Genomic DNA, 24721 nt, shown 5'->3' with positions numbered 1-24721 from the left:
TAATCTTGCTGACCTCTGTTATAATAATAATAATAATAAGTTGGAAGGGACCTTGGAGGTCATCTAGTCCAACCCCCTGCTCAGGCAGGAAACCCTATACCATTTCAGACAATTGGCTGTCCAGTCTCTTCTTAAAAACTTCCAGTGTTGGAGCATTCACCACTTCTGGAGGCAGGTTGTTCCACTGATTAATTGTTCTAACTGTCAGGAAGTTTCTCCTTAGTTCTAGGTTGCTTCTCTCCTTGACTAGTTTCCATCCATTGCTTCTTGTCCTGCTTTCAGGTCCTTTGGAGAATAGCTTGACTCCCTCTTCTTTGTGGCAGCCCCTGAGATACTGGAACACTGCTATCATGTCACCCCTCCCCCTTCTCTTCATTAAACTACACATAGCTGTTCCTTAGCTTTGTTTCTCAGCTTCTCCAAAGTCCATCAATGGATCCATTGATTAGGTTCTCAAAAATCCACCAGCAGATCCACCAGTAGGAGCAACTGGTCCCGGATTTGTACACATACTTTAAGTTAGCAAATTTGAGGTAACTTGATTCAAAAAAAAATGTTGCCCTATGATGCATTGTTTCTACTAATTGAAGGTGACAAACAGACAAATAAAAAGAAGAGTTTTAGTAGTACTGGTAGTAGGCACAAGTAATAGCAGCACTCAGAGCCAGGGGATATAGTTGGTAATGCCTTAAGGTAGCCAGTGGAGTGCACAAAATGTAAAAGTAGGGAAATCATGTCTCCCTCCCACTAAAAGCAGCAGACAGCGCAGCCACGAAGAAACCTCTTGTTGAAAACAATCAACAGAAAACCTTTAATAAACTTACCGGAGGCAAAACAAACACATCTCTTCCACAATTTTAATCAGGTGCTTTTTTCAAATAGCCATGGAATACAGGCAGTCCTCGACTTACGGCCACAATTGAACCCAACATTTCAGTTGGTAAGGGAGACATTTTGTTGAGTTTTGACCCATTTTATGACCTTCCTTGCCGCAGTTGTTAAACAAATCACTGCAGTTGTTAAGTTAGTAACATGGTTCTTAACTGAATCTGGCTCCCCCATTGCCTTTGCTTGTTCAGAAGGTCGCAAAAGGGGATCGCATGACTCTGGGACACTGCAATCGTCATAAATACGGGTCAGTTGCCAAGCATCTGAATTTTGATCATGTGACCCTGGAGACGCTGTCATGGTTGTAAATATGACAAATGGTCCGTTCTCAGCTCTGTTGTAACTTTGAACGGTCGTTAAATGAACTACTGTAAGTCGAGGACTACCGTATTTTCCGGCGTATAAGACGACTTTTTAACCCATGAAAATCATCTCAAAGGTTGGGGGGGCGTCTTAAACGCCCAGTCGTCTTATACGCCGGAAAATAGTACATAAATCAATTGAGCGCCCCTGTTCTTGCAAAGCAACTTCAAGCCTCCTTAGTCCAGTCCCCCCTCCAACGTGACTCTCCCTTCCCACCCCCAAGAGCCTCTCAGCCCCTTCCCCTCCCCCTTGCAAATGCCAGACCCCAGGAGCTCCTGCGTCTATTCCAAAGGGTGGGTGGAAGGAAAAGCCCCTTTCGGCTCCGGCTTGGCTGCAAGTCAGCGAGCCCGGGAAGGCACGCCCTCCCCTCTCACTGTGGAGGAAGCAGGGCAGGCTGGCGTCTGGCGGGAGCCGGCAGGGCAGTCCTGTGCACGCACGCGCTCCCCGGCTCCTAAGGAGTCCTCGGGGAGCCATAGCAGGCGCCTCACGCTCTTCCCTCTTGAGGCAGCATCGGCGGAGCCGTCCGGCGTCGGGTGGGAGCCAGCAGGGCAGTCCTGCACACGCGCGCGCTGTAACAGCCGGGGAGTGCGGGCTCACTGATTTTCCGGCGTATAAGACGAAAAATCTTGAAAATCATCTCAAAAGTTGGGGGGTCGTCTTATATGCCCAGTCGTCTTATATGCCGGAAAATACGGTACCTATTCTGTATGTTAAAACTGTACAAACAAAGGAGAAATCTAGGTTGCCTCCATGGATATGAAACAGAGTCTGCATCGTGAAGGCCCCCAAAATGTTTATTGTGGTGTTTTGGGGTCTGTGGCTAGCAGGATATGCAAATGAACCTGCCTAATTCAGTCCAGTGGAGTTTTTTCATGCTTACCTCAGAGAAAACTTAATTAACCGATCAAATTTTCTCCTAATTTAGACTTCCATATTTAACTTGCTCCTGCTTTCAATTGTCATTCTATTTTCTAAGCTTTCTTTTTTAAACATAACTGTATTTAGATTTTTTTTAAAAACCCCTCAAAAGATAAAAAAAACCCTGATAGACACTAATAATTAGGAAAAAGAAATAAGGAAAGAAAGAAAATGAAGCCAAAAGTTCAGAAATAACAAAAAAAAAAGATTTCCAATTGTCTTTTACAACAACTTTCTTTTATCTTCTTGTTTCTGATTCTAGCAATTAGAAAAAAGGCAGGAAACGAGTATATTAAGAACAGGGATTAAGATTAATCCAAATCGTGTGTCCTCATAATAAAAGTAGCTCTGAATTTACAACCAGTTTCCATTGTTAAGCAAGGCAGTTGTGAGTCATGCTCAATTTTACAACTTTTTCGGCACAGTTGTTAAGTGAATCATCTGGCTATTAAGTGCATCTGGCCCTCCACATTGACTTTGCTTGTCGGAAGCTGGCTGGAAAGGCTGCAAATGATGATCATGTGACTCCGGGACCGTTCAACTGTCATAAATACATGCCAGTTGCCAAGCACTTACAATTTTGATCATGTGACCGTGGGGATGCTGTGACAGTTTTAAGTTGGAAAGCTTTAAGTTGGCACCAGACTACAAAGCAGGAGGTGGTGAGTTCAAGTCCTGCCTTAGCCATGAAAGCCAGCTGGGCCACTCACTTTCTCGCTGCCCAACCCACCTCACAGGGCTGCTGTTGTGGGGAAAATAGGAGAAGGAACGTGTTTTGGATTTGCTTACTGCCTTGAGTTATTTGTAAAAATAATAAAATCAAGATACAAATTGAATAAATAATAAGTGCAAGGACCAGTTATAAGTCGCTTTTTTCAGTTCCGTTATAATTTCAAACAGTCACTAAACAAATGGTTGTAAGTTGAGGACTACCTGCAGGCAAGTTTCCAGAAGGAGGAAATGGGGACTCTTGTCTCTCTTCCCAATCTCTGTTTCATCCTACCAACCAGAGTCAATCCCCCTCCCTAATTCTCCAAGAAATAACTTTTCATCACAGTTGTTTTCCAGGGGTCTCCAAACCTGGCAATTTTAAGACTTGTGGATTTCGGCAAACAAATATTGGAGTAGGATTCATATATAAATGGAGAAAATTCTTAAAGTGAACATAAAGATTAAACCAAAAACTTTCCTTCTGGGCCTAAAGGAAAGAGAACTGGGGAAAAAATGGAACTCTGATTTTATATATGGTGATGGCAGCAAGATTTCTCTATGCCAGGGCTTTTCAACCTTTTCACCCATTGTACCACTTTTAGGATATGGCAACATCTGAGTACCACCAGTCGCCTAGCAAGGGGTCAAAAACGTGATGACCAAAAAAAAAAAAAAAAAAAAAGGAAAAAAGTGATAAAGTACAGGTAGTCCTCGACTTACAACAGTTTGCTTAGTAGAGGCTTCCGGTGGCTGCGCGGCGCCGGAGACAGCCTTCCCGGGCTGCCCGCGGCTCAGCTGAGTAATTTTCACCCGAAACAGCGTCGATCAGCTGTTCGGGTGAATTTGAAGCCCCCTCCTCGGGAGAAGAGGAGGGGGTGAGGCCCCAGGTAGGGGTTGAGTTCTCCGGGGCCGCCTGAGCTTGTAGCTTGGGCGGCTGAAGGATCGAACTCCCCCGTAGCCTGGGTCGCTCCCAGCTGGCCAGCGTCTCTGCTCCGGATTTCTTGGAGCAGAGCCAGGCGTTTGCGACCACCCCTGCCTGAAGGAAGGACTATGGAATAAAAGGAGCAGGCAGAGCGGTACAAGAGGAAAGGATGAAGAGGATTATTATATTTTACTCTCGAGCTTGATGGACTTTTTTAAACTTAAAGTGAAAGTGCGTCACAAGTGGAAGTAAAAGATGGCGGCTAAACCTCCCTCAAAAACTCTTCGGAGTGCTGGAACTTCTTCGACGCAACAATCATCATTGCAGGCGTTGCATCCTCCTGATGTGTTGACACCGAAGGATCTACAAGATGCTCTTGAAAAACATGCCCAGGTAATTCTGGAATCAATGGGTGATAAATTTGCACGGATGGAGGAGAAATTGGAGAAATTGGAGGAGAGAATGGAAGAGAGGATGGAACAGAAGTTCAGTGTGATGAAGGCAGACATTTTGTCTTCAGTGTATAAAGTGGCGGAATGTGTGGAAGACCTGGATGAAAAAGTGGAAGATTTGACTCAAAAGAATGCCATATTAGAAGCAAAAGTATTGGAGAATGAAGATTTAAGAGACAAAATGGACAGAGAATTGAGTCTTGCTCAATATTATCAGATGCAGTTTGCTGTTAGAATCAGAGGCTTAAAAGAGAATATTAAGGAAGATCTAAAGCAGCTGATTTCTGAGGCTCTGGAAGTGGTATTGAACCAGCCAGCATCTGAAATAAAGGGAGGCATGGATAAAGTGTTTCGTGTGAATTCATGGATTGCTAGACAGAGAAAGCTGCCTAGAGATGTGGTGGTTTATTTTGTAAAGAGGGAAATTAGAGATGAAGTTATACAAGCTGCCTATGATTCTAAAGTTGTGATTGCTGATCAAGAAGTTTTGGTTCTAAAAGAAATTCCTCCAAAGATTTTAAGGAGAAGGAAGGATTTTACATTTCTTGTGCAAGAGCTCAAACAATGAGATATAAGGTTCAGATGGGAGATCCCAGTTGGGTTGATGGTGATGCACGAAGGTAAAAGGTACCGTTTGGTTACTGTGATGCAGGCGCGTGATTTTTACAATAACGTTTTAAAAGCAACCCCATTATTACTTTTGGAAGCTGCAAAGAGATCTGGAGAAGGAGAACATCAAGAGGCTGAAGATGGACAGACAGAGGAGAACGGTGCTGGAGGAGATCAAGCTACAACTTCTTTGGATGATCTTAGAGAGCAGAGGGTGACGCGTGCTGCTTTAAAACGATTAAAAAATAAAAAATAAAAGAACAAGATCAGCAGAAGTCTATGGAACTTTCACAACGTACTTATAGCCAAGCAGTGGGAGGAACACGGCCTAAAAAAGATAGTCCTATCAGAGCAGCGCTTTAAGAGCTTTGGGATGATATGCATGACAACTAAATTTTTAACTTGGAACGTTAATGGACTAAATTCACCACAGAAGAGGCAGAAAGTTTTTCAATATTTAAAACAATTCAAGATAGATGTTATATGTTTGTAAGAAACGTATATTAGGGTTGTGGATCAAAAGTATTTACTGAACTCAAGGTTGGGTACGCGATCTGTTGCTTCTGCAATGAATAAGAAAAATGGAGTGGTTGTTTATGTTAAAAGTGCTTTAACAGCAGACTTAATTGAAGCAGATAAGCATGGAAGATACGTTATGATAGAGCTGCTGCTAGAAGGCAAAAAGACGCTTTTAGTTGGATTATATGCTCCTAATTAACAACAAGCTGACTTTTTTAGTTTACTTTATACAAAGCTTACCCAGTTGGATTATAAATCTGTTATTTTTATGGGGGATTGGAATGGTGTTTTGGATGTACAGATGGACAAGGCTGGAGCTTTTAAGCGCGTCCCAAGTCATGCTAGATTGCCTAAATCCTTTTTTTGAAATGAAGATTTTATATTAATAGTGTTTGTAGTTATTCTATATGAGCTAGAGAGTGATAGATTTTAGAGTTTACGGTTGTTAGCATGTGGTTGTTTATGATTCTTTTTTTTGTTTTTTATACCTTGTACTTAGCTCTGGGAAGTCAGGGGGGGAGGGGGGGAGGGGTAAGGAGGGAGGGATAGGGGAGGGGTAGGGGGGTTTGTTAAAGATAAAATGTATGATAAAACTTTTTAATAAAAAAAAAACAGTTTGCTTAGTGACTGTTCGAAGTTACAATGGCACTGAAAAAAGTGTCCCCCCCAAGCCACAGCCGAGCAAGACACCTGCCTGCCCGCCCGGCGGCGCTCTTCCTCCTGTCCGAGGTTTTCATTGTTGTGAGCATTTCTGTTGAGGATTGGCAGTGGGGGTGGGGTGGGGGGGATGTTTGGTTTTTATTTCCCCCGTCTGCTGGGTGGTTGCAGCAGGTTTTGGTCACTTCACATGACCCTGAGACACTGTGACCATCATAAATATGAATCGGTTGCCAAGCATCTGAATGTAAATCACAAGACCCTGGGGATGCTGCAACATTCCAGCTGATCGGCGCTTCTTCTGGGCTCAGCAGAAGCACCAGGATCAGCGCCGAGCTCCAGGTGGAGCCTGGCGCTGATCCTGGCACTTCCGCTGAGCCCTGACAGCCCTGCAGCTCCAGCCGTCTCTCGCTCAGGCTTGTGCGGTGCTGCCACCGGTTAAGTTCATTCCCCTCCCCTGCTAACACTTTTCTAGGATGGTCACATACCACCTGCCAGGTGCCAATGTGGTGGTTGAAAAGCCCTGCTCTGTGCACAAAAGTGGAAGGATGCCTTGATTCCCACCATGGACGAATGGTTTCAAAAGCTGATGGAATTAGCAGAGATGGCCAAATTGACTGTGCTGATAAAATAAAAAGAACATAAGTACTTCTGTTTCTACTTGGAAACCACTTCTGGACTTTGTGCTTGAGGTGGGGAAAAAATGATGTTATGATTTTGGTTTTTACTGATTAGAATGATTTGCCGATACCCAGACGGCTACAGCATACTAGTATAGAAATGTAAAAAGTCGAGATTTGATTTTAATGTCTGATTTTACTGCAACAGACAGAGTCGGAAGTCAATGCCTTTCGTTTCTTCCCCTCCCTTTCTTCACACCTTTTTTGTTTTCCCTCTTTCTACTGTTGTCCCCTGTTGTTGTTAGCTGCGAAGTCGTGTCCAACCCATCGCGACCCTATGGACAATGTTCCACCACGCCTTCTTGTCCTCTACCATCTTCTGGAGTCCATTTAAGCTCACGCCTACTGCTTCAGTGACTCCATCCAGCCACCTCATTCTCTGTCGTCCCCTTCTTCTCTTGCCCACCATCTTTCCCAGCATTAGGCTCTTCTCCAGTGAGTCCTTCCTTCTCATTAGGTGGCCAAAGTATTTGAGTTTCAGCTTCAGGATCTGGCCTTCTAAAGAGCAGTCAGGGTTGATCTCCTCTAGGACTGACCGGTTTGATCGCCTTGCAGTCCAAGGGACTCACAGGAGTCTTCTCTATTGTCCCCTACTATTTGCTTTTGTACTTTTACATTTTATGTTATAAATGAATAAAAATAATAAAAATAATAAAAAAGACTTGTGAATTTCAGCATCCGGAATTCTGGAATTTGAAGTCCACAAGTCTTAAAGTTGCCAACTTCGGAGACCCCTGCTTTGTGCTTTGGGCGAAACCACATTGTTCCTCCAGGGGTCAGCAAAATACAACAATTGCCTCTTAAGTAAGCAAGCTACACAGATTAGGCAATCCAGAGTTTTACCTTTTTGCAATCAGCTTGCATTGCTTAGAGGCAACCATTTTTGGATACATGGTGGACAGCTCTCTAATTGCCCAGACAACCTTTTGAAATGATAGCACATGGAAGATTTCATTAAACATGTATCTATTTATTGGGGGGAGGGGCACTGTATTAAGGGAATTTTCACCTTGTAATAAGAAAAATAGGAAAAGGCCAAAAGAAGCAACTTTTCTTTAAAAAAGAAGAAAGAAAGAAAGAAAGAAAGAAAGAAAGAAAGAAAGAAAGAAAGAAAGAAAGAAAGAAAGAAAGAAAGAAAGAAAGAAAGAAAGAAAGAAAGAAGGAAAGCCAGTTACTCAAATTCTGGGTGGTGCTAATTCTTCTGGAGATTTGGGCCACCAAGAAAGCAGTCTCACCTCTATTTGCTCTAAATGACACATAGAATCACAGGATTGGAAGGGACCTTAGAGGTCTTCTAGTCTGACCCCCAGCCCATGGCAGCAGTTCTTATATCATTCATACCACAGTAATTCATACCCAAAATTATCAACCCAAATGCTGCCTACAAAATCAACCAACTGGAGCAGTGTTTCTCAACTGTGCCAGCTTCAAGATGTGTTGACTTCAGCTCCTGGAATTCCCCAGCCAGCAGGATTGACAGCTTTTCAATTTTCTACCTTCACAGGTAGTTCTTGACTTATGACCACAACTGAGCTCAAAATTTCTATTGCTAAGTGAGACATTTGTTAAGTGAACCTTGCACCATTTTACGACCTTTCCTGCCACAGTTGTTGAGCGAATCACTGCAGATGTTAAGTTAGTAACACAGTTGTTAAGTGAAACCTGGCTTCCCTATGGACTTTGCTTGTCAAGAAGATCACAAAAGGCAATCACATGATCCTGGGACACTTATAACCGTCATGAATGTGAGTTGGTTGCCAAGCATCTGAATTTGGATCACACCCTCATGGTGATGCTGCAAAGGTTGTAACTCTGAAAAACGGTCCTAAATCACTTTGTTCGGTGCCGTTGCAACTTTGAATGGTCACTGAATGAACCATTGTAAGTTGAGGACTACCTCTGTGAAACTCCCAATGAGCAAGTATCTGCTTGCAACAGGCCGCAAACATCGCTCACAATCTACTAGAATATTTTAAGTGCTTACTCTAATAATACCTCCCCTGTTGCTCTCTTTGGAAATCGGACATTCTGCATTTGCTTTCTGCCTCGTTTATAAATAGATCCTGAAATCCACTGTAGGGAAGGGAGGATTGTTAGTTCCCGGGTGTCATGCCAATCTAAGTTGGCTCTTTGGTCAGGGGTTGGGTGTCAGCCTTGCGATAGCGGCTCCAAGCTGGATCGTGTTTCTGTCTCAACTCCATTGGCCAAAGAGGATCAGATGAGCACAACCATCAGGTCCAAGGAGGAGGGAAAAGTGTGAGTGAAAGGGCAGCTGGACGGGAAGGCCTTGACCCAGCAAAGACAGTGACCAGCCCCAGGGAAGAACTCAAGGTCTCCATTAAAGACAACTTCTGCTAGACCAAAGTCTTTGGCGCCCTGGGCTTCAGGAATGAATCCCAGGTGGAGAATTACTCAACTGCTGGCCCAGACAAGGAATTTTGCTACTGAAGCAGCTGGCCACGAAGAAGGATCTAGTGGTAAGTGAACTCAATAATTGCTACTAGTAGACTACTACTGTTACTACTACCAAAATTGACAATAACTCCAGCAATACCTGGGGATAGCAGAATCAAGGAAGAAGAATGGGGGGGGGGAGATATAATTGGAAAACCTGATATGTAGAGATTCCTTGATAGTTGGCTGGAGGTTGAATTTCCCACCCCAGCAGTCAAAACGAGATTCCTTTGTTTGTTACTTGTACTGTGTTATTCCTTGATGTACAAAAGCTAATAACAGTAAGAGAAAAATTGTGTGCCTCTTGGGGAAAACATCCCTGTTTCATTCGTGCTTTTCATTTAAGGAGAAACAATATACACTTTTAATACTGATGCTGAAAAAGCCTTTATTTTCCCGTAGAATCTGTCCACTATGTCCATAACAGATTGTCCTCTGCTTCCCAAGCTTGGTTCATCTCTCTTCTGCCAGCATTTTACTTAAGCAAAAATTTCACTTAAATTTATTTTAAGATTTAAAGAAGAAAATAAATGACTAAATAAAAGGAAAAGAAAGAAAGTTTAAACAAGATTGCTATTAACCAACATGCTGTAATCCTGCAAGGTAAAATGGTTAATGGTTGATAGGTGTCAATGAGAGTTTTTCCAGTGAAATACATTTTAATTATTTAATCATTCAGTGTTTTTAAGATTAGCTGGAATGCAACATCGATTGCTTGGCTTAGCATTTGTCTCCTAAGAAAGCATTTTGGCTTTTGATGTCCCACAAAGAAAGGACAAGACAAGTGACCTTGAGAATATCTTTTGCCTGTTTCCTCAGTACCAGAAATGTTAGTGACTTGAAGTTACACTAGGAGGCTTGTTAGCCAGAGAAAGCCTGGTCCCAGTGGTGGGATTCAGCCAGTTCACACCACCTCGGCAGAACCAGTAGCTAATTTTTTGTTGCCCAGGCCCAGATTGGACTTCCAGAAGCAGCATCCACACAGAGAACAGGTCATTTGAATTTGAATCCCACCACTGCCTGGTCCTAATTTTTAAGGTGCAACTTAGCATCCTCTGCCTCGCTTGCACCCTTGATTATTCCGTCTTTCCCTTCTGCGTATCAGCTCGGTTATGGAAGATTTTGAGCTTTGTGGTGGCGCTTCCATCAGTGGGCATCTGCTGGCTGAACGTGCAGCTGAGAAAGAGAGAACACTCCCATGAACGTCCTGAGTTCATCCCATATCCCCACCTGAGGATTCGGACAAAGGTAAAAATGTAGCAGGAGAGGGAATCGAAGCAGTTAGGCCAGGGGTGGGGAACCTTGGCTCTTTTATGACTCGTGGACTTCAACTCCCAGAATTCCTGAGCCAGCATGGCTCAGCTTGGAAAATTCTCCCTTTCCCCTCAGCATGGCTGGCTCAGGAATTCTGGGAGTTGAAGTCCACGAGTCATAAAAGAGCCAGGGTTCCCCCACCCCTGAGTTAGGCCCTTCATCTGGATTTGTGAAAGATTTCTTGCTTCTGAAGCTAATAATATAATCAAGAGTAGATCTTTTCCTTAATGATCCAGTCCCCCAAAATTAGGTTGGCGACAACCTTTTGGATCTAAAGCTTCCTCTTCTGAAGCTCTACTCACAAGAGTCCCCATTTTTTTATGGTATTAAGTGGATGCTTTTTTATTTTTCTGGGTGAGCTGAATTTTTATGCACAGGTAGTTCTTGACTTGCAATCACAATTATGCCCAGAATTCCCACTGCCAAACAAAGCAGTTTTGCCCCGTTTTACAATATTTTTTGCCACCGTTGTTAAGCGAATCACTGCGGTTCTTAAATGAATCGTGTGGTCCTTAAGCGAATCTGGTTTCCCCCACTGATTTTGCTCATTGGGAGATGACTGGGAAGATTGGAAATGGTGGTCACATGACCCCAGGACAGTAAAACAGTCATAAATACATGCCAGTGGCCAAGCGCCTGAATTTTGATCGCGTGATCATGGGGTTGCTCCAACGGTCGTAAGTGTGAAAACTGATCGCAAGTCACTTTTTTCAGTGCTATGTAACTTTGAATAGACACTGAATGAATGGCTACAATTCGAGGACTGCCTGTACTTAATTGCTGGCTACCTTATGGTGGGTTTGCGGTTAAGGTTCTGATATTTAAGTAATTGTTGATAAGAGGAAATAACTTCCTATATACTAAGACTCAGAGGCAAGTACAAGTTGGTGGATTTGTGGTACAATGTTCATGAAGGTTTATTTTTTTTTAAAAAATCAAGATGGCGGCCATGGCCTGCCATTGAAGCCCCACCCCTTCTAGAATATTCTAGAATATCACATGCATGGCATACATTAAAAGAGGTGGGACCCCCCCATCATGTCGTCATGGCTATTACCTTAACTTTTCTGACCTCCCCACCATAGCCATCCTGATGTATCACCCCCAGAGAGCTTTCTTTCTGCATTCCCTTTTTTCTCTTATTTATTTTAGGCCTATCCATGGGGCGATGGAAACCATAGCCTCTTTCACAATCCCCACACCAACGCACTACCCACCGGCTATGAAGACGTGGACAGCCACCACTGAGACCCTCTTAACATTTTCTCTTCTTCTTCTTGTAACCAGCTTCCTCTCCTAAGCGAGGACAAAGAATTATGGGGGTTTAACGCATCTTTCAGACAGATGTCTATCTATGGAGTCAATAAAATGCGTTTCAATGAACATAGCGCACTTCCTGTTATCGTGTTATTATGGATAGTGCTACCAAAACGGTCGGATTTTGAGTACAAAAGGGCACCTATCCAGATTCTGCTGAGGAAAGCTACAAGATCCCTTTCAAACAGAAACTTGATTGCTACTGAAAATACTAAGGCTTCGGGCCACTTTCATTTTCATTCTGTTCCTATGTGCCGATTCTTTGCAAACCACTGCAAAGTCCATTTTTATTTATTTCTTTTGAGCACAAAGGCAGAGAAGATAAGGTGACAGTCTTCTGTCCTTCAGGTGACTTAACAGGAGAGATGCAAAGTGAAGTTTTACACCTTGTCCTCTCCCAGATTGAAAAAAGCAGTGGTGTCACACATGCCTTATGAACTCGTGCAGTTTCTCCTTTCTTTAACGTAATGTTTGATTTTGCTCCTCACCAGAGTCAAGGGATCAGAACCTAATCCACAATTGTTTGTTTGTTTGTGAAATTTATATACTGCCCATCCAACTGTTGAGCGACAAAATGCATATTTTCCCACAAAACACGTGCTTACAAAGGAATGTGACCAGTAATACAGTATTTCATTCATACATTCATAGGTTCTCCATCCACTGAGAACTTGACGCTGGCTGATGCTACTTAACATGGCCGTACATGTTAAATATCAAAATAGGTGTGTTTACTAGCATGCTTTATCCTTCCATTAAACCTCTTTTTACATACTGCAACTTGAGTCATGGCAACTGCACTTCTTTTCTGGCTGGTCTGAAATCTTTCACTGCTTGTCCAAGTAGTTTCTTCACTCTTGACCCCATAGATGTCCTCCAGAGAGGTTTCATTTTTTTTAATCTGGATAGGCTCCTTGGGTTAGTAGGCAGAGAGATGTTGGGAAGTAAATGTTCCAGCTCCTCAGTCCTTTAACTTAGAACATATAACCAACTTGTGTAGACTGAAGAACAACAGCAAACATTTTGAACCAGCAAGAAAACCAATCCAATTGCCCTCGCTCAACTTCCAAACAACTCCACCTGGAATTACTGAGGATTTTCATTGACATACTCCTCTCGTACAGGTATCCTCGACCTATGACCACAACTGAGCCCAAAATTTCTGTTGCTAATTGAGACAGTTAAGGGAATTTTGCCCCATTTTATGACCTTTCTGACCGCAGTCGTTAAGTGAATCACTGCAGTTGTCAATAACACAGTTGTTAAGTGGGTCCGCCTTCCCCATTGACTTTGCTTGTCAGAAGGTCGGGAAAAAGTGACCACATGACCCTGGGGCACTGCAATCGTCATAAATACGAGTCGGTTGCCAAGCGTCTGAATTTTGATCGCGTGACTATGGGAGGAAGCTGCAATGGTCGTAAGTGTGGTAAATGGTCATAAGTCACTTTTTTCCAATGTTGTTGTAACTTCAAACAGTCATTAAATGTACTGTTGTAAGCCAAGGACTACTTGAACAGGGGAGTTGGCTATCCTTTGGTACTTCCAAAGACACTTTTTCAAAAGACAACTGGACTTTCCTTGAAGAAGTTTTGCTTCTCATCCAAGAACCTTCTTCCTGATTTCCGATTCACTCAGAACTGAGGAAGCTTCTTGGATGAGAAGTGAAACGTCTTCAAGCAAAACCCAAGGAAGTCCAGTTGCCTTTTGAAAAAGCACCTTTGGGACAACCATGACCTGGTTGACGGAGAATCTCTAGAGACATTCATCCTTTGGTAGCATCAGAAGGTGTGATGGTCTCCGTTGGGCTTCCAGCCCCCTCATTATTTCCTGCATCTGTCTCATTTATCATCGCTTTGTACTGCCGTTTGAAGAATCCAAGCTGGAAGGAAAAAGAAAGAAAATCCAGTTCAGCATTGAGTGATAATGGCTACAAATTAGATAGATGCCCGATCTGACAAGGTATGCGATCTACAGGAATCCACAAATCAATTGGTTTATTCCCATAGACCATGGGTCGGCAACCCGCGGCTCCGGAGCCGCATGCGACTCTTTGAGCCGTCTCCTGCGGCTCCCAGCCGCCCGGTGCGCGCGCACCTCTTCGAACGGGCAGTGGTGCGCGCGCACCTCTTCGAACGGGCAGTGGTGCGCGTGCACCTCTCCAAATGGAGAGTGGCACCGCCCATTTGGAGAGGTGCGTGCGCACCTCCCCGAATGGGCGGAGGTGCGCGCGCACCTCCCCAAACCTTTGGAGAGGTGCGCGCGTACCTCCGCGCGAACGGGCCGCGGTGTCGCTCTTTGAGGAAGCTGCCGCGGCCCGTCTGCAAAGCTGCCAAAAGTGGCAGCTTTGCAGACGGGCCGTCGCCGTCGGGCAACCAGGAACCAGTTCCATCTCACTTTTAAAAAAAATGGCAACCGCGTGCGTCTGCGCATGCGCAAAAAAACGTTTTGCCCATGCGCAAAACGTTTTTTGCGCATCCGCGTGCATGGACACACGCACGCGGCTCCCAGTTTTTTTAATTTGTGATGGAACCGGTTCCCGGTGGCTCTTTTCCTTTTTTAGGTTGCCGACCCCTGCCATAGACGCTTTTCCAAAAGGCAATTGGACTCACTTGGTTTTTTTCCCCTTGAAAACATTTCACTTCTCATCCACTTTCACTTCGGTTCTGACTGAAAGGCGGGGAATGGAAGGATTTATTTCTTTTATACAAATCTTTCCATTCTGCACCATTCAATCAGAACTAAAGAAGCTTCTTGGATGAGAAGTGAAACTTTTTCAAGGAGAAAAAAACACAACCCAGGGAATTCCACTTGCCTTTTGGAAAAGCATCTTTCGGTCAACTATGACTTAAAATGATTGAGAATATCTATAGACCAGGGGTGTCAAACTCAATTTCATTGAGGGCCACATCAGCATTGCAGTTGCCCTTGGGGGGGGCGGGTGGGTGTGGCCAGGGTGGGCATGGCCTACTGGGTGGGCGTGGCTGGAGTGGGTGTGGCCTACTGGGTGGGCATGGCCAGCTCTACATCGTTCGCATCAAGGGTGCTTGTGGGGGCCTGGGCAGGAGTGGGACAGATCTGAGGGTCTCTGGCAGAAGGAGATGGGACCGGGGCAAGTGCCAAGGCATGGTCCACTGGAGGAGCCTCACTGTTCCTCTCAGGCCATGGTGGTGGTGGGGGGGCTGGATGGTGGCACGGAGATCAAATGCCCAGCCCAGCCCTCAAGCACCCGAAGCACTAAGCCCAGCCCCACTTTCCCAAGGTGGGTGCCCAGCTGCACTTACCTCCTCCTCAAGGCTGCTGCTGCTGTGTTTGCTCTCCTTAGCCAGGTTGCTCATGATGGGTACGAGGGCAAAGTCAAGAGGGAGGCCCACTCCCTCTCCATATGAGGAGACCTGGCTTTGTATCCAAAGCTTCCTTAGCAATAGGGTGGGAGACCCCCCAAGATAGGCCAGGAGGAGGGGGCAAGGGGAAGGTGAAAGGGCAGCAGGGCAGGACTAAGGCAGGACTTCCCTCAGACCCTCCCTCTCCCTCCCTCCCTCCCTCCCTCCCTCCCTCCCTCCCTCCCTCCCTCCTTCCTTCCTTCCTTCCTTCCTTCCTTCCTTCCTTCCTTCCTTCCTTCCTTCCTTCCTTCCTTCCTTCCTTCCTTCCTTCCTTCCTAGAGTGGTGGGAAAATATTTGAGATGAGGGAGGGAGAAAAACAGGCAAGAAACGCAGCTGGGGAAGTGTCATCCTTCGTGAGGAATGAAGAAATGCACCATTGCCTGGAAGTGGCCAGCACGTGGCCCTCGCCTTGGTGGGCTTTTGGGGAGGGGATGCCATGAACAGCATGAAAGTCGATGTTACCTGCGCAATGCTGCCCAGCCCCCAGCCTGCCCGATTTTGGCAGGCAGTGGGGCGCTCTCCACATAGTGCCGAGAGGCTGAGCCGGGTGGCATGAATCTGAAGAGGAGCGCAATGCTGCCCAGGCCCTAGCCTGCCTGAAGTAGGCAGGGCCATGTGCTGGCCATTTCCAGGAGATGGTGCATTTCTTCATTCCTCACAAAGGGTGATACCTCCCCACCGTGCACCCAGGGGGCAGTGCTGATGCGGCAGGGGCTGGTCCCTCGCTGTTTCCAGACGGCCTCATGGAGCTAAGACTGAATGTATTTCAGCATAGATGGCCACCACGAAATTGTACATTGGCCCCCGACCGGTCTGGGCCGGGGCCAAGGCAGCGGGGGCTGTTCCCTCACTGTTTCCAGGATGGGTTCGCGGGCCACATGAAACCACTTTGCGGGCCGGATCCGCCCCCTGGGCCTTGTGTTTGACATGTCTGCTCTAGACAATTGGTTTATTGAAACACTGAAGGGTGGACAGAAATGGACATCCTTCACTTAATTAGTAGATTTTTCTCCTCTGTTTCAGATACCTCTGCCCCTTGGCTTTAGCAGAACCACTTGTGTTTGGGAAAAGCAATAACTTGACATGTTGTCCCATAATATAAAAGTACGTGGGAAGCGGGAGAAAAGGTGAGATGCTGCCGATGGAACGGTCAGAAAAGAGAGGATATAACCAGCAGTTGTGTTGTGATTCAGGGTCAGCCTGTGGGTTCGGCAGTTGGGTCGGACGACTCAGAGGAGGAGGAGGAGGGGGGTGTTGAAGAGCTTGATGAGAGTCCCCAGCCAGGCCCCTCTCATCTGGTCACAACGCAGACCCAGCTGTGTGAGCCTGACAGCGTGGATGAAGATGACCCACAGCTGGCCCTGTTCAAGGACGCCTGACGCAGGGGGCAGTCAATCAGGAGTAAACAGAGGAAGGCGATGGGGCTCCTCGGAAGGAGGCAGAGAGAAGCCACGCCCTGAACTGTATTTAAGGGGGAATGCATGGGAGGGCTGGTTTGCTGAAGGCAACCGCTTGAATAGTTCCTGTTTCATAGCTCCTGTTTCATGGTTGGTGTCTGTTTTATGTTAATAAATTTGGCAGGCTTTATTCCAGCCTCTTGCCGTTTGTAAAGGGGTTGTCCCTGCCTTTTCTGCAGGGCTGGTAGCAGGCTGGTACAGAACAAGTTGTATAATGCAGAAACCCCCAATCTTTCTAGGTTGGTGGCCTGGAGGGAAAGGGAAGGGCAGGCACGGGGTGGCCCTAGCGCCCACACGACGCTTGCTTGCGGCGGCACTAGCGTGAGTGGGGGGCATGCACACAAACACGTGCATGCACTGTCCAGCCATTCATGCAGCCTCGTGGCCAATAGCCATGGTCCAGTAGTGAGCCATGGCCCACAGGTTGGGGACCCCTGGTATAGTGTGTAAAGGAAGAAATCAGTGTCCCTAACTTCTCAGGCTATTAAAAAAAGACAGTGGGAGATTTGTGCCCAAACTGGCAAGATTCTGCTAATGTAGCCTTTACAATGAAATAGAATTATTTCATCTGCTCGTGTTTCCCATCTTGTCCACCTGGAAAGGCTGCTACATTACTAGGATGGAAGCTGACTACTAAAATGTTCATTGCAAGCCATTTTCTCTTTCAAGACTTACCTTATACAGAGCCGCAACGATCAGAACAAGGAGTACAAGACCACCCACGGCGCTGCCAATAATGATGGGCACAGAGTTGTAGGCCTCCAAGAACTCCACTGTGGTCTTCCCCTGGAGGAGAGGAAGGGATGGATCATACAAGGGAAGCTAGAATCCTCTGATCACAGCTTCCTCCCTCCGTACAGTCCTTATCCAGTGGATCCAGAAGTTCTCATTACAATCTTTATGTCAACGTCCCGCTCCAGTATCCAAATAATAGTCCAGGATTATTTTCATTTCTGAAAAGCTTACTGTTTATTTGAATGCATGGCCTGGTAAAGGCGAAGGAAAACTAACTCTAAAATCCCAAGGCATCATACCATAGCATAAAACAATGACTTTCCCAGCCAACCCCCCCCACCCCCACCCCAGATGTCCCAGTAGTTCATGTAAACAAGTTCTTTTTTGTTATGGGAACTGTCTGCTATCTTCTTCACACCTGCTAGAATGCCCTTGAAAGTTTTCCAGACTGCTGGTTCTCAGCAAACCTCCGTAGAACTGGAGAGATTCCATTTCTCTAACTAACCCATTCGAAAGCAATACCTCCCCACCTTACTCTAACGACAAAAAGACAAAAGAGAGGCATGTAGCTGCCAAATTTTCACCCTTGACTGATACCTCGGAGGAGAGGAGTCATTACCTGGTCCTGCACGAATCCCTCTTTCTGCTTGTATTTGCTCTTGTCATAGGAAACTTGGGCAGAACTCATTAAAGTCAGCTTCTTCTGCTTGGTCTGGAAGAAGACATAAAGACCGTCAAAGGTGGGGAAGCTGGTTGCTTGAAAGGCTGAACCAGAGAGGGAAGGATGAAGAATTACAGGTTGACCTTGACTCACAACCTCAATTGAGCCCAACATTTCTGCTGCTAAGGAAGACACTTGTTCAGTAAGTTTTGCCCCGTTTCACGACCTTTCAGTTGTTAAGTGAATCCCTGCAGTTGTTAAGTCTGCAAAACAGTCGCTAAGTGAATCTGGCTTCCCCCACTGACGTTGCCACTCAGAACGCCGCAAAAGCTGACCACGTAACCCCGGGACACGGCAACCATCACAAATATGAGTCAGTTGCCAACTGTCTGAATTTTGATCGCATGACCATGGGGATACTGCAAAGGTCATAGGTATGAAAAACGGTCACAACTCACTTTTTTTCAGCGCTGTTGTAACTCTGAATAGTCTCTAAGTGAACTGCTGTAAGTTGAGGGCTAAACTGAACTGGCGTTAATGGAAATGTTATTTGTAGACACAGACATGCCAGTGGCCCTTGGCCTATCTTCATTGGCCAAATCCCATCCAGCTACCAAAATATACATGGGGAAAAAAATCCTAGGACTTATCATTTCTTGATGGTGATAATAATTCTGTGGGACAGTTTTCACCATTATACATTACAGAGCTATTCCATATACAGGGAATTTTGCTCTGAAATCAGTATTGTGTTCCTATGTCCTTTGATGCTTTGGCATTTCTGTTATTATTTATTTATTATTTATTAAATCGGTTTATATACCGCGCTACTCCCGAAGGACTCAGGGGGGTTTACAAGGCAAAATTTAAAAACAATACAATATAAAATAAAAATAAAATTAAATTAAGTCTAGCCCCAAAAAATTAAAATCACAATTTAAAAACATTAAAACCCCTCAGTCCAGACCAGATAGCTCAAAGAGCCAGGTTTTTAGGTCCCAGCGAAATGAACGAAGGTTGGGGGCAGTCCGGAGTTCCGTTGGCAGTTGATTCCATAGGGCAGGCGCACCCACAGAGAATGCCCTCCCCCTAGGGATCGCCCGTTGGTAATCCTTGACCGGCGGTACCCTGAGGAGCCCTCCCTGTGGGAGCACACAGGACGATGGGAAATTGACGCTGGCAGCAGGTGCTCCCTCAGATAATCCGGGCCCATGCCATTTAGGGCTTTATAGGTCATCACCAGCACCTTGAATCTCACCCAGAGGGCAACTAGAAGCCAATGCAGCTCGCGAAGAAGAGGTGTTACATGGGAGTATTGGGAAACTCCCATCACAACTCGCGCGGCTGCATTCTGCACCAGCTGAAGCCTCCAAGTGGTCCTCAGGGGCAGCCCCATGTAGAGAGCATTGCAGTAGTCTAGCCAGGAGGTCACAAGAGCATGGGTGACTGTGCGTAGAGCATCTCGGTCCAGATAGGGCCGTAACTGGCGCACCAGGCGAACCTGGGCAAAAGCCCCCCTGGCCACGGCTCCTATATGATCTTCCAAACTGAGCTGTGAATCCAGGAGGACGCCCAAGTTGCGGGCCCTATGAACAGGGGGTAACACCTCACCCCCCCATAGTTAACGATGGAAAAGATTGGTTGACTCAGCCTTCCATCCTTCCGAGGTAGGTAAAATGAGGACCCAGATTGTTGGGGGCAATAAGCTGACTTTGTAATAATGCCGCTTGGGGGGGAGGGGGAAAGCCCTAATAAGCAGGCATATACATAGAATGAAGGCTATTGCTAAGCACATTTGATTTGTGCTTAGATTGTAAGCCGCCCTGAGTCTTCGGAGAAGGGCGGGATATAAATGGGATTAAAATAAAATAAAATAAAATAAATAGTCTGAGATGCCGGTATGCACAGCCACTCAGTCTTGGCAGGATTGAGACGAAGCCTGTTTCTCCCCATCCAAATCCGGACCGCCTCCAGGCAACAGGACATCACGTCGAGGGCATCAATGGCTTGGTTTGGCGTGGAAAGAAAAAGCTGGGCATACTGATGATACCCCACCCCGAAACCACGAATGAGCTCACCCAGCGGCTTCATATAGATGTTGAACAAGAGGGGAGAAAGGACCGACCCCTGAGGAACTCCACAAACGAGAGTCCTCGGGGCGGACCTCTGCCCTCCCATCAACACCGACTGTGAGCGGCCCAGGAGGTAGGAGGAGAACCACTGTAAAACAGTGCCCCCCACTCCCAACCCCTGGAGACGTCGCAGTAGGATACCATGGTCGATGTTGGTCTCCACAATCTAAATCCCAGGGGTCCCAACCTGTGGAGTATGGCCCACTACCGGGCTGTGGCCTATTTGCAACCGGGTCACAAGCGCCGGTGCTCGCAGCCGCACTCGCACAAGCAGTGTCCCAAAGGCTCCTCTTGTGTGTGAGTGGAGCTGCACATACAGGTGCACTGGGACACCACTTGCACAGCCCAGTTCCATCTCCCTCCAGGCCGCGAAGCTGCAAAGGTTGGGGACCACTGATCTAAGCTGAAGAACGTTTGGCTCAACAGTTCCTCCAAAGGAAAGATAATTTTTCAGGATTTCTTCTGGAGCTGTGAAATAAACAATTTCCCACTAGCTTTGTCCTACTTCCCCACTTCCCAGGACTGCTACTCTACTTGAAGCAAAGGTACTGTGGTGTCTTCATTTATCCTTCCCTATTGCTTTGATGGTAGGCTTTACCACTTCCATGTACTGGCCAGTTGTTTTTGTCTTTTGTTGCCTCACCACAAATAGTCAACGTAATGGAGGAAAAATGAAGATGACACCTAAAAAAAACCCCATCTGTATTTTTGTATCATGGGCTGCAAAGATGAAGTCAACACGCTGAAGGAAAAAATGAGAATGAGAACCAAGAAACACCCGTGTTTCTCTATCATGGGCCAGACTGCGGTAGCTTTGATCAACTCTGTGTAGAGAATTAAGGAATACATATGGTAGTGAAGTCAATGCATATGCCCTTAATGCAAACACACCCTAAAATGTAGTTGGTTTTCTACAGACGTGATGGTGTATTATTATACCACAAAAGGCACTTCCCTGTCCTGCTTTCTAACCCAATAAAGCCTCAGCAGATGCCTCCATACCTCAGAAAGCCACCCGGAGCTGATGTCCCCCTTGATCTTGAACTCAATAGGTTGATGGAGCTCCAAGGATGGAACATTGCAAGTGATTGTTTTACAGGTGGCTACAGAGCAGTCCTGCAAGACACAGAAGAACATGGTCAAGTCTGGTTGTAGGAATGTGTACGGATTTCCTGTGACCACGGGGGCCGACCGTAAGGTCACCATTTATCCAGATCCCCCGGGTCCGTCTGCTTTTTTTCAAAGGAGACTTCCTGGCAATAGCACCACATATACTCACCAAAACAGGTTTTTTGCTTAGTTGTTTCACAAACTCTTTGGATCCTGGAGTGTTTGTTCCAGGAACGCAAATGACCTGGGGGAGCTGATGGACAAAAGAAAGGAACAATCGCAAAATCAGGAGGCATTATAAGAGGCCCCATTTCGGAGCTTGAAGAACAAGTCACGGAAGAGCTTTAATCTTGCACGGTTTATCTTTACAACCTTGAACATTTTAGAGCAGGGGTAATTTTCCCAAGGGACCACATGAGAAACTGGAATTGTTATGGAGGGCTGAACCAATCGGCTGAACTTAATTCTGCTCAGTATTAATTTTATCACGTTTTAAAAAGGGGTGAGTTCTATGGTTTTGATTCGCTGCATCTAATTTATATTTACTTTTTAATTTCCACTTGACCTCATGCAGGCCGGACAGGGACAGCCAAAGGGTGTAAATGACCTGAAAATGCCCAGGCCTGCCTTAAAGCTAAATGGGGATGTTGCATTGAGGTTTAGGGCACATCCAATAGGTATTTTACATAAGTCTCCTTAGTACACTGAGAGTTAATGAAGGGAGGGAACAAAATGGGTTGCTTGAAAGCATCTATCCTACTTTGATGGTGGTGGTAAGCTCTCACCAATCTCTATTCAATTATGTGAGCATGGAGCAAAGATTTCTGAAAAACATTTATCTTCTTGGATCCGAGAAATCAACCAGCTTATTTGTCAATTTATTTTTGGCAATGGCCATCTAGAATATTCCTGGGGAACTGGCAAGGATTGATTGGGTGATGTTGTTTCTTCTCAGCTTGTACTCAAAGACACTTCCTCTAAGCAAGAAAGTTCTGTTTATTGCTTATGGTCACTGGCCTGGTTATCCCTCTTGAATTGTGTTTCCATCTTAGTCCCTGACTAAATGTTGACATGGACAAGAATTCTGAATTTCTATGTTCCAGAAAAAGATGGTTGTATGTGCCAATTAGTTTCTCTTGATACTAAATGAGGTATTTTAATGAGATCTATATACCTTAAAGGTAAAGGTAAAGGTTCCCCCGCACATGCGTGCCAGTCGTTTCCGACTCTAGGGGCCGGTGCTCATCTCCGTTTCAAAGCCGAAGAGCCAGCGCTTGTCCGAGGACGTCTCCGTGGTCATGTGACCGGCATGAGTAGACGCCAAAGGCACACAGAACACTGTTACCTTCCCACCGTAGTGGTCCCTATTTTTCTACTTGCATTTTTACGTGCTTTCGAACTGCTAGGTTGGCAGAAGCTGGGACGAGTAACAGGCGCTCACTCTGTTATGTGGCACTCGGGATTCAACCCGCCAAACTGCCGACCTTCCGATCGACAAGCTCAGCATCCTAACCCACTGAGCCACCACATCCCTTTTCTATATACCTTACAAAATAATAATTAAACTTGACTCTGAAACTTGGGCCCAAAACATATTCAGCCATTAACCCGATTTTTCTTTAAAATTAAGTTGCTATAATTATATACAAATATGTATTACTGACTCTTTTTTTATTAAACATGCTTGTCTTTGCGCCTAAAAAGTGAGAGAAATTAAGGAATGGGTGAAGAGGAGAAAAATCCAAAGTGACATTTCCCCCCAACTTTATCAAATTTCAAAAATGAATTTGAAATATGGGTTTGAAATATTAATGAGTAATCTACTATTAAGGGATGAATATTTGCTTACCCAATAAGAAATCTATTGCTAACTCAATTTATACCCATTAAACATTATTTGTTTTTCAAATAACTTGAACGCTTTTGGCCAAATAAACCTCAAAATAATATTTGAGAAATGCTTTTCTTCTGTTTAACCCTAACCCCACCCAACCTTTTATTGTGCAATTTGGTAATTAGTGGAGGGATTTCTTGCTGTACAATTTTGCTACGTCAGTATTTATCTTAGTTCCATTAATCCAGGACAAGCACTTATATTCTCTTTTTTTTTATTAAAGAGTTTTACAAAAACAAGATTTTACAATACATCCCCAAATCCCACCCACCCCAAACCACCCCCCTTCCCCCCCACTTCCCAGAGCTAAATACAGGGTTATAGTTATAATAATCATATTCTAACTAAAGATTATCCATAATATAAAATTAACCAAATTCATAATGTGCTTTAACTCCCCTTTAACATAGATACATACAAAGTACTAACACTAAAATCAATAACAATATCCCTCTAAAATCTACTCATAAGCTAAATGGAACTTTTTAGTCCCATATTTATTCTGAATATAATCTATCCATCTCCTCCAAACTGAAATATATCTTTCTTGTGAATGATCCTTCAAATAAGCAGAAATCTTAGACATTTCTGCAAGATTTGAAACTTTAAACACCCAACACTTATATTCTCATCAACACAGCTCCACAGGAAATATACCTCTTTAGGGACATCCAAGATTGCGTTCCAGATCTGTGCTCCATTGAGTGACACAGGAATACGAAAAGTTACTGAAACAGGAACTTTTCGATGAAACGTGTTCTTCAGCTACATTGGAAGAGAATGCCGCATAAGTGAGCGTAGACACCCAATATTCTTAGCACGAGTCAATATTTTGTTTTTCTAGGGATGGGTCCCCCCTTGTAGGGACAATTGTGCACTTAAAATTGCTTCTTTACTTATGCTCCCATGATACCACCTTATTCCCAGCCAATAAGTGACACCAGCCTAAGCCCTTCTTAGCTGTATCCGTGTAAGAATAGTGATCTTCTGACATTGGCCAAGGACATCTTGAAGAGAGATTAAATCTGCCCCTAAATTTTGAGGGAAGTTGGAGGATTAGAATAACCGAGAATGATGGCAATAGAAGCCAGACAGGAATGAACAATAAACACCCTGTTTACCACCTTGTATTCTCTTATTTCGGGGTTGAGTCGGGGTGCCTGGATGGTGCTGAGCATTTATTGACCCAGAATTTGCAGCGGATATTTTTTTCTTGGTGCCCTAGGAGAGAGAGAGCTGCCCCTACCTAGGATTGAACTCTCAACCTTCTGAGTGGGAGGCAAGCATCTTCACTACACCACCACGCCACTCATCAACGGGGATGCTAAATTTCATGCCAATATATTTTTCTACCAACTCAAGGATTGTTGTTGTGAGTTGCGAAGTCATGTCCGACCCATCCCGACCCCATGGACAATGTTCCTCCAGGTCTTCCTGTCCTCTACCATCTTCTGGAGTCCATTTAGGCTCACGCCTACTGCTTCAGTGACTCCATCCAGCCACCTCATTCTCTGTCGTCCCCTTCTTCTCTTGCCCTCAATCTTTTA

At 45.2% G+C, this 24721-nt stretch overlaps 2 protein-coding genes across 2 annotated transcripts in view; one reads left to right on the top strand and one right to left on the bottom strand.

The window, feature by feature from the left end:
* Positions 1 to 8842: 8842 nt before the first annotated feature.
* LOC308677961 (cytochrome c oxidase subunit 6A, mitochondrial-like) lies at positions 8843 to 13478 on the top strand. Its single transcript, XM_081344689.1, has 3 exons — positions 8843 to 9196; positions 10279 to 10421; positions 11640 to 13478. Exons 1-3 carry the CDS (start codon positions 9109 to 9111, stop codon positions 11733 to 11735), a joined length of 327 nt encoding a protein of 108 aa, XP_081200815.1. The 5' UTR covers positions 8843 to 9108; the 3' UTR covers positions 11736 to 13478.
* Positions 13479 to 13544: 66 nt separating this feature from the next.
* LOC308677960 (integrin alpha-D-like) overlaps positions 13545 to 24721 on the bottom strand; it is a 57845-nt gene continuing 46668 nt past the window's right edge. Inside the window, exons 25-30 of the mRNA XM_081344688.1 lie at positions 23832 to 23939; positions 21450 to 21533; positions 21173 to 21286; positions 17997 to 18089; positions 17318 to 17428; positions 13545 to 13683 (exon numbers count right to left, since the gene is read on the bottom strand). Coding sequence (XP_081200814.1) covers positions 13567 to 13683; positions 17318 to 17428; positions 17997 to 18089; positions 21173 to 21286; positions 21450 to 21533; positions 23832 to 23939 — 627 coding nt within the window. The 3' untranslated portion in view covers positions 13545 to 13566. The remainder of the gene's footprint in view (positions 13684 to 17317; positions 17429 to 17996; positions 18090 to 21172; positions 21287 to 21449; positions 21534 to 23831; positions 23940 to 24721) is intronic.

The sequence above is a fragment of the Vipera berus genome (genome assembly GCF_964194415.1).
Source record: "Vipera berus genome assembly, chromosome: Z".
In the NCBI taxonomy this organism is placed as follows: domain Eukaryota; kingdom Metazoa; phylum Chordata; class Lepidosauria; order Squamata; family Viperidae; genus Vipera; species Vipera berus.
Note: the sequence above shows the minus strand (reverse complement) of the source record. Positions and strands in the feature narration are given on the sequence as shown.

Coding starts and splice junctions, on each gene's coding strand:
- LOC308677961 (XM_081344689.1), top strand. CDS start 9,109: ATGAATCCCAGGTGGAGAATTACTCAACTGCTGGCCCAGACAAGGAAT. Junction 9,197..10,278: donor CCACGAAGAAGGATCTAGTG/GTAAGTGAACTC, acceptor TCTGCGTATCAG/CTCGGTTATGGAAGATTTTG. Junction 10,422..11,639: donor ACCTGAGGATTCGGACAAAG/GTAAAAATGTAG, acceptor TATTTATTTTAG/GCCTATCCATGGGGCGATGG.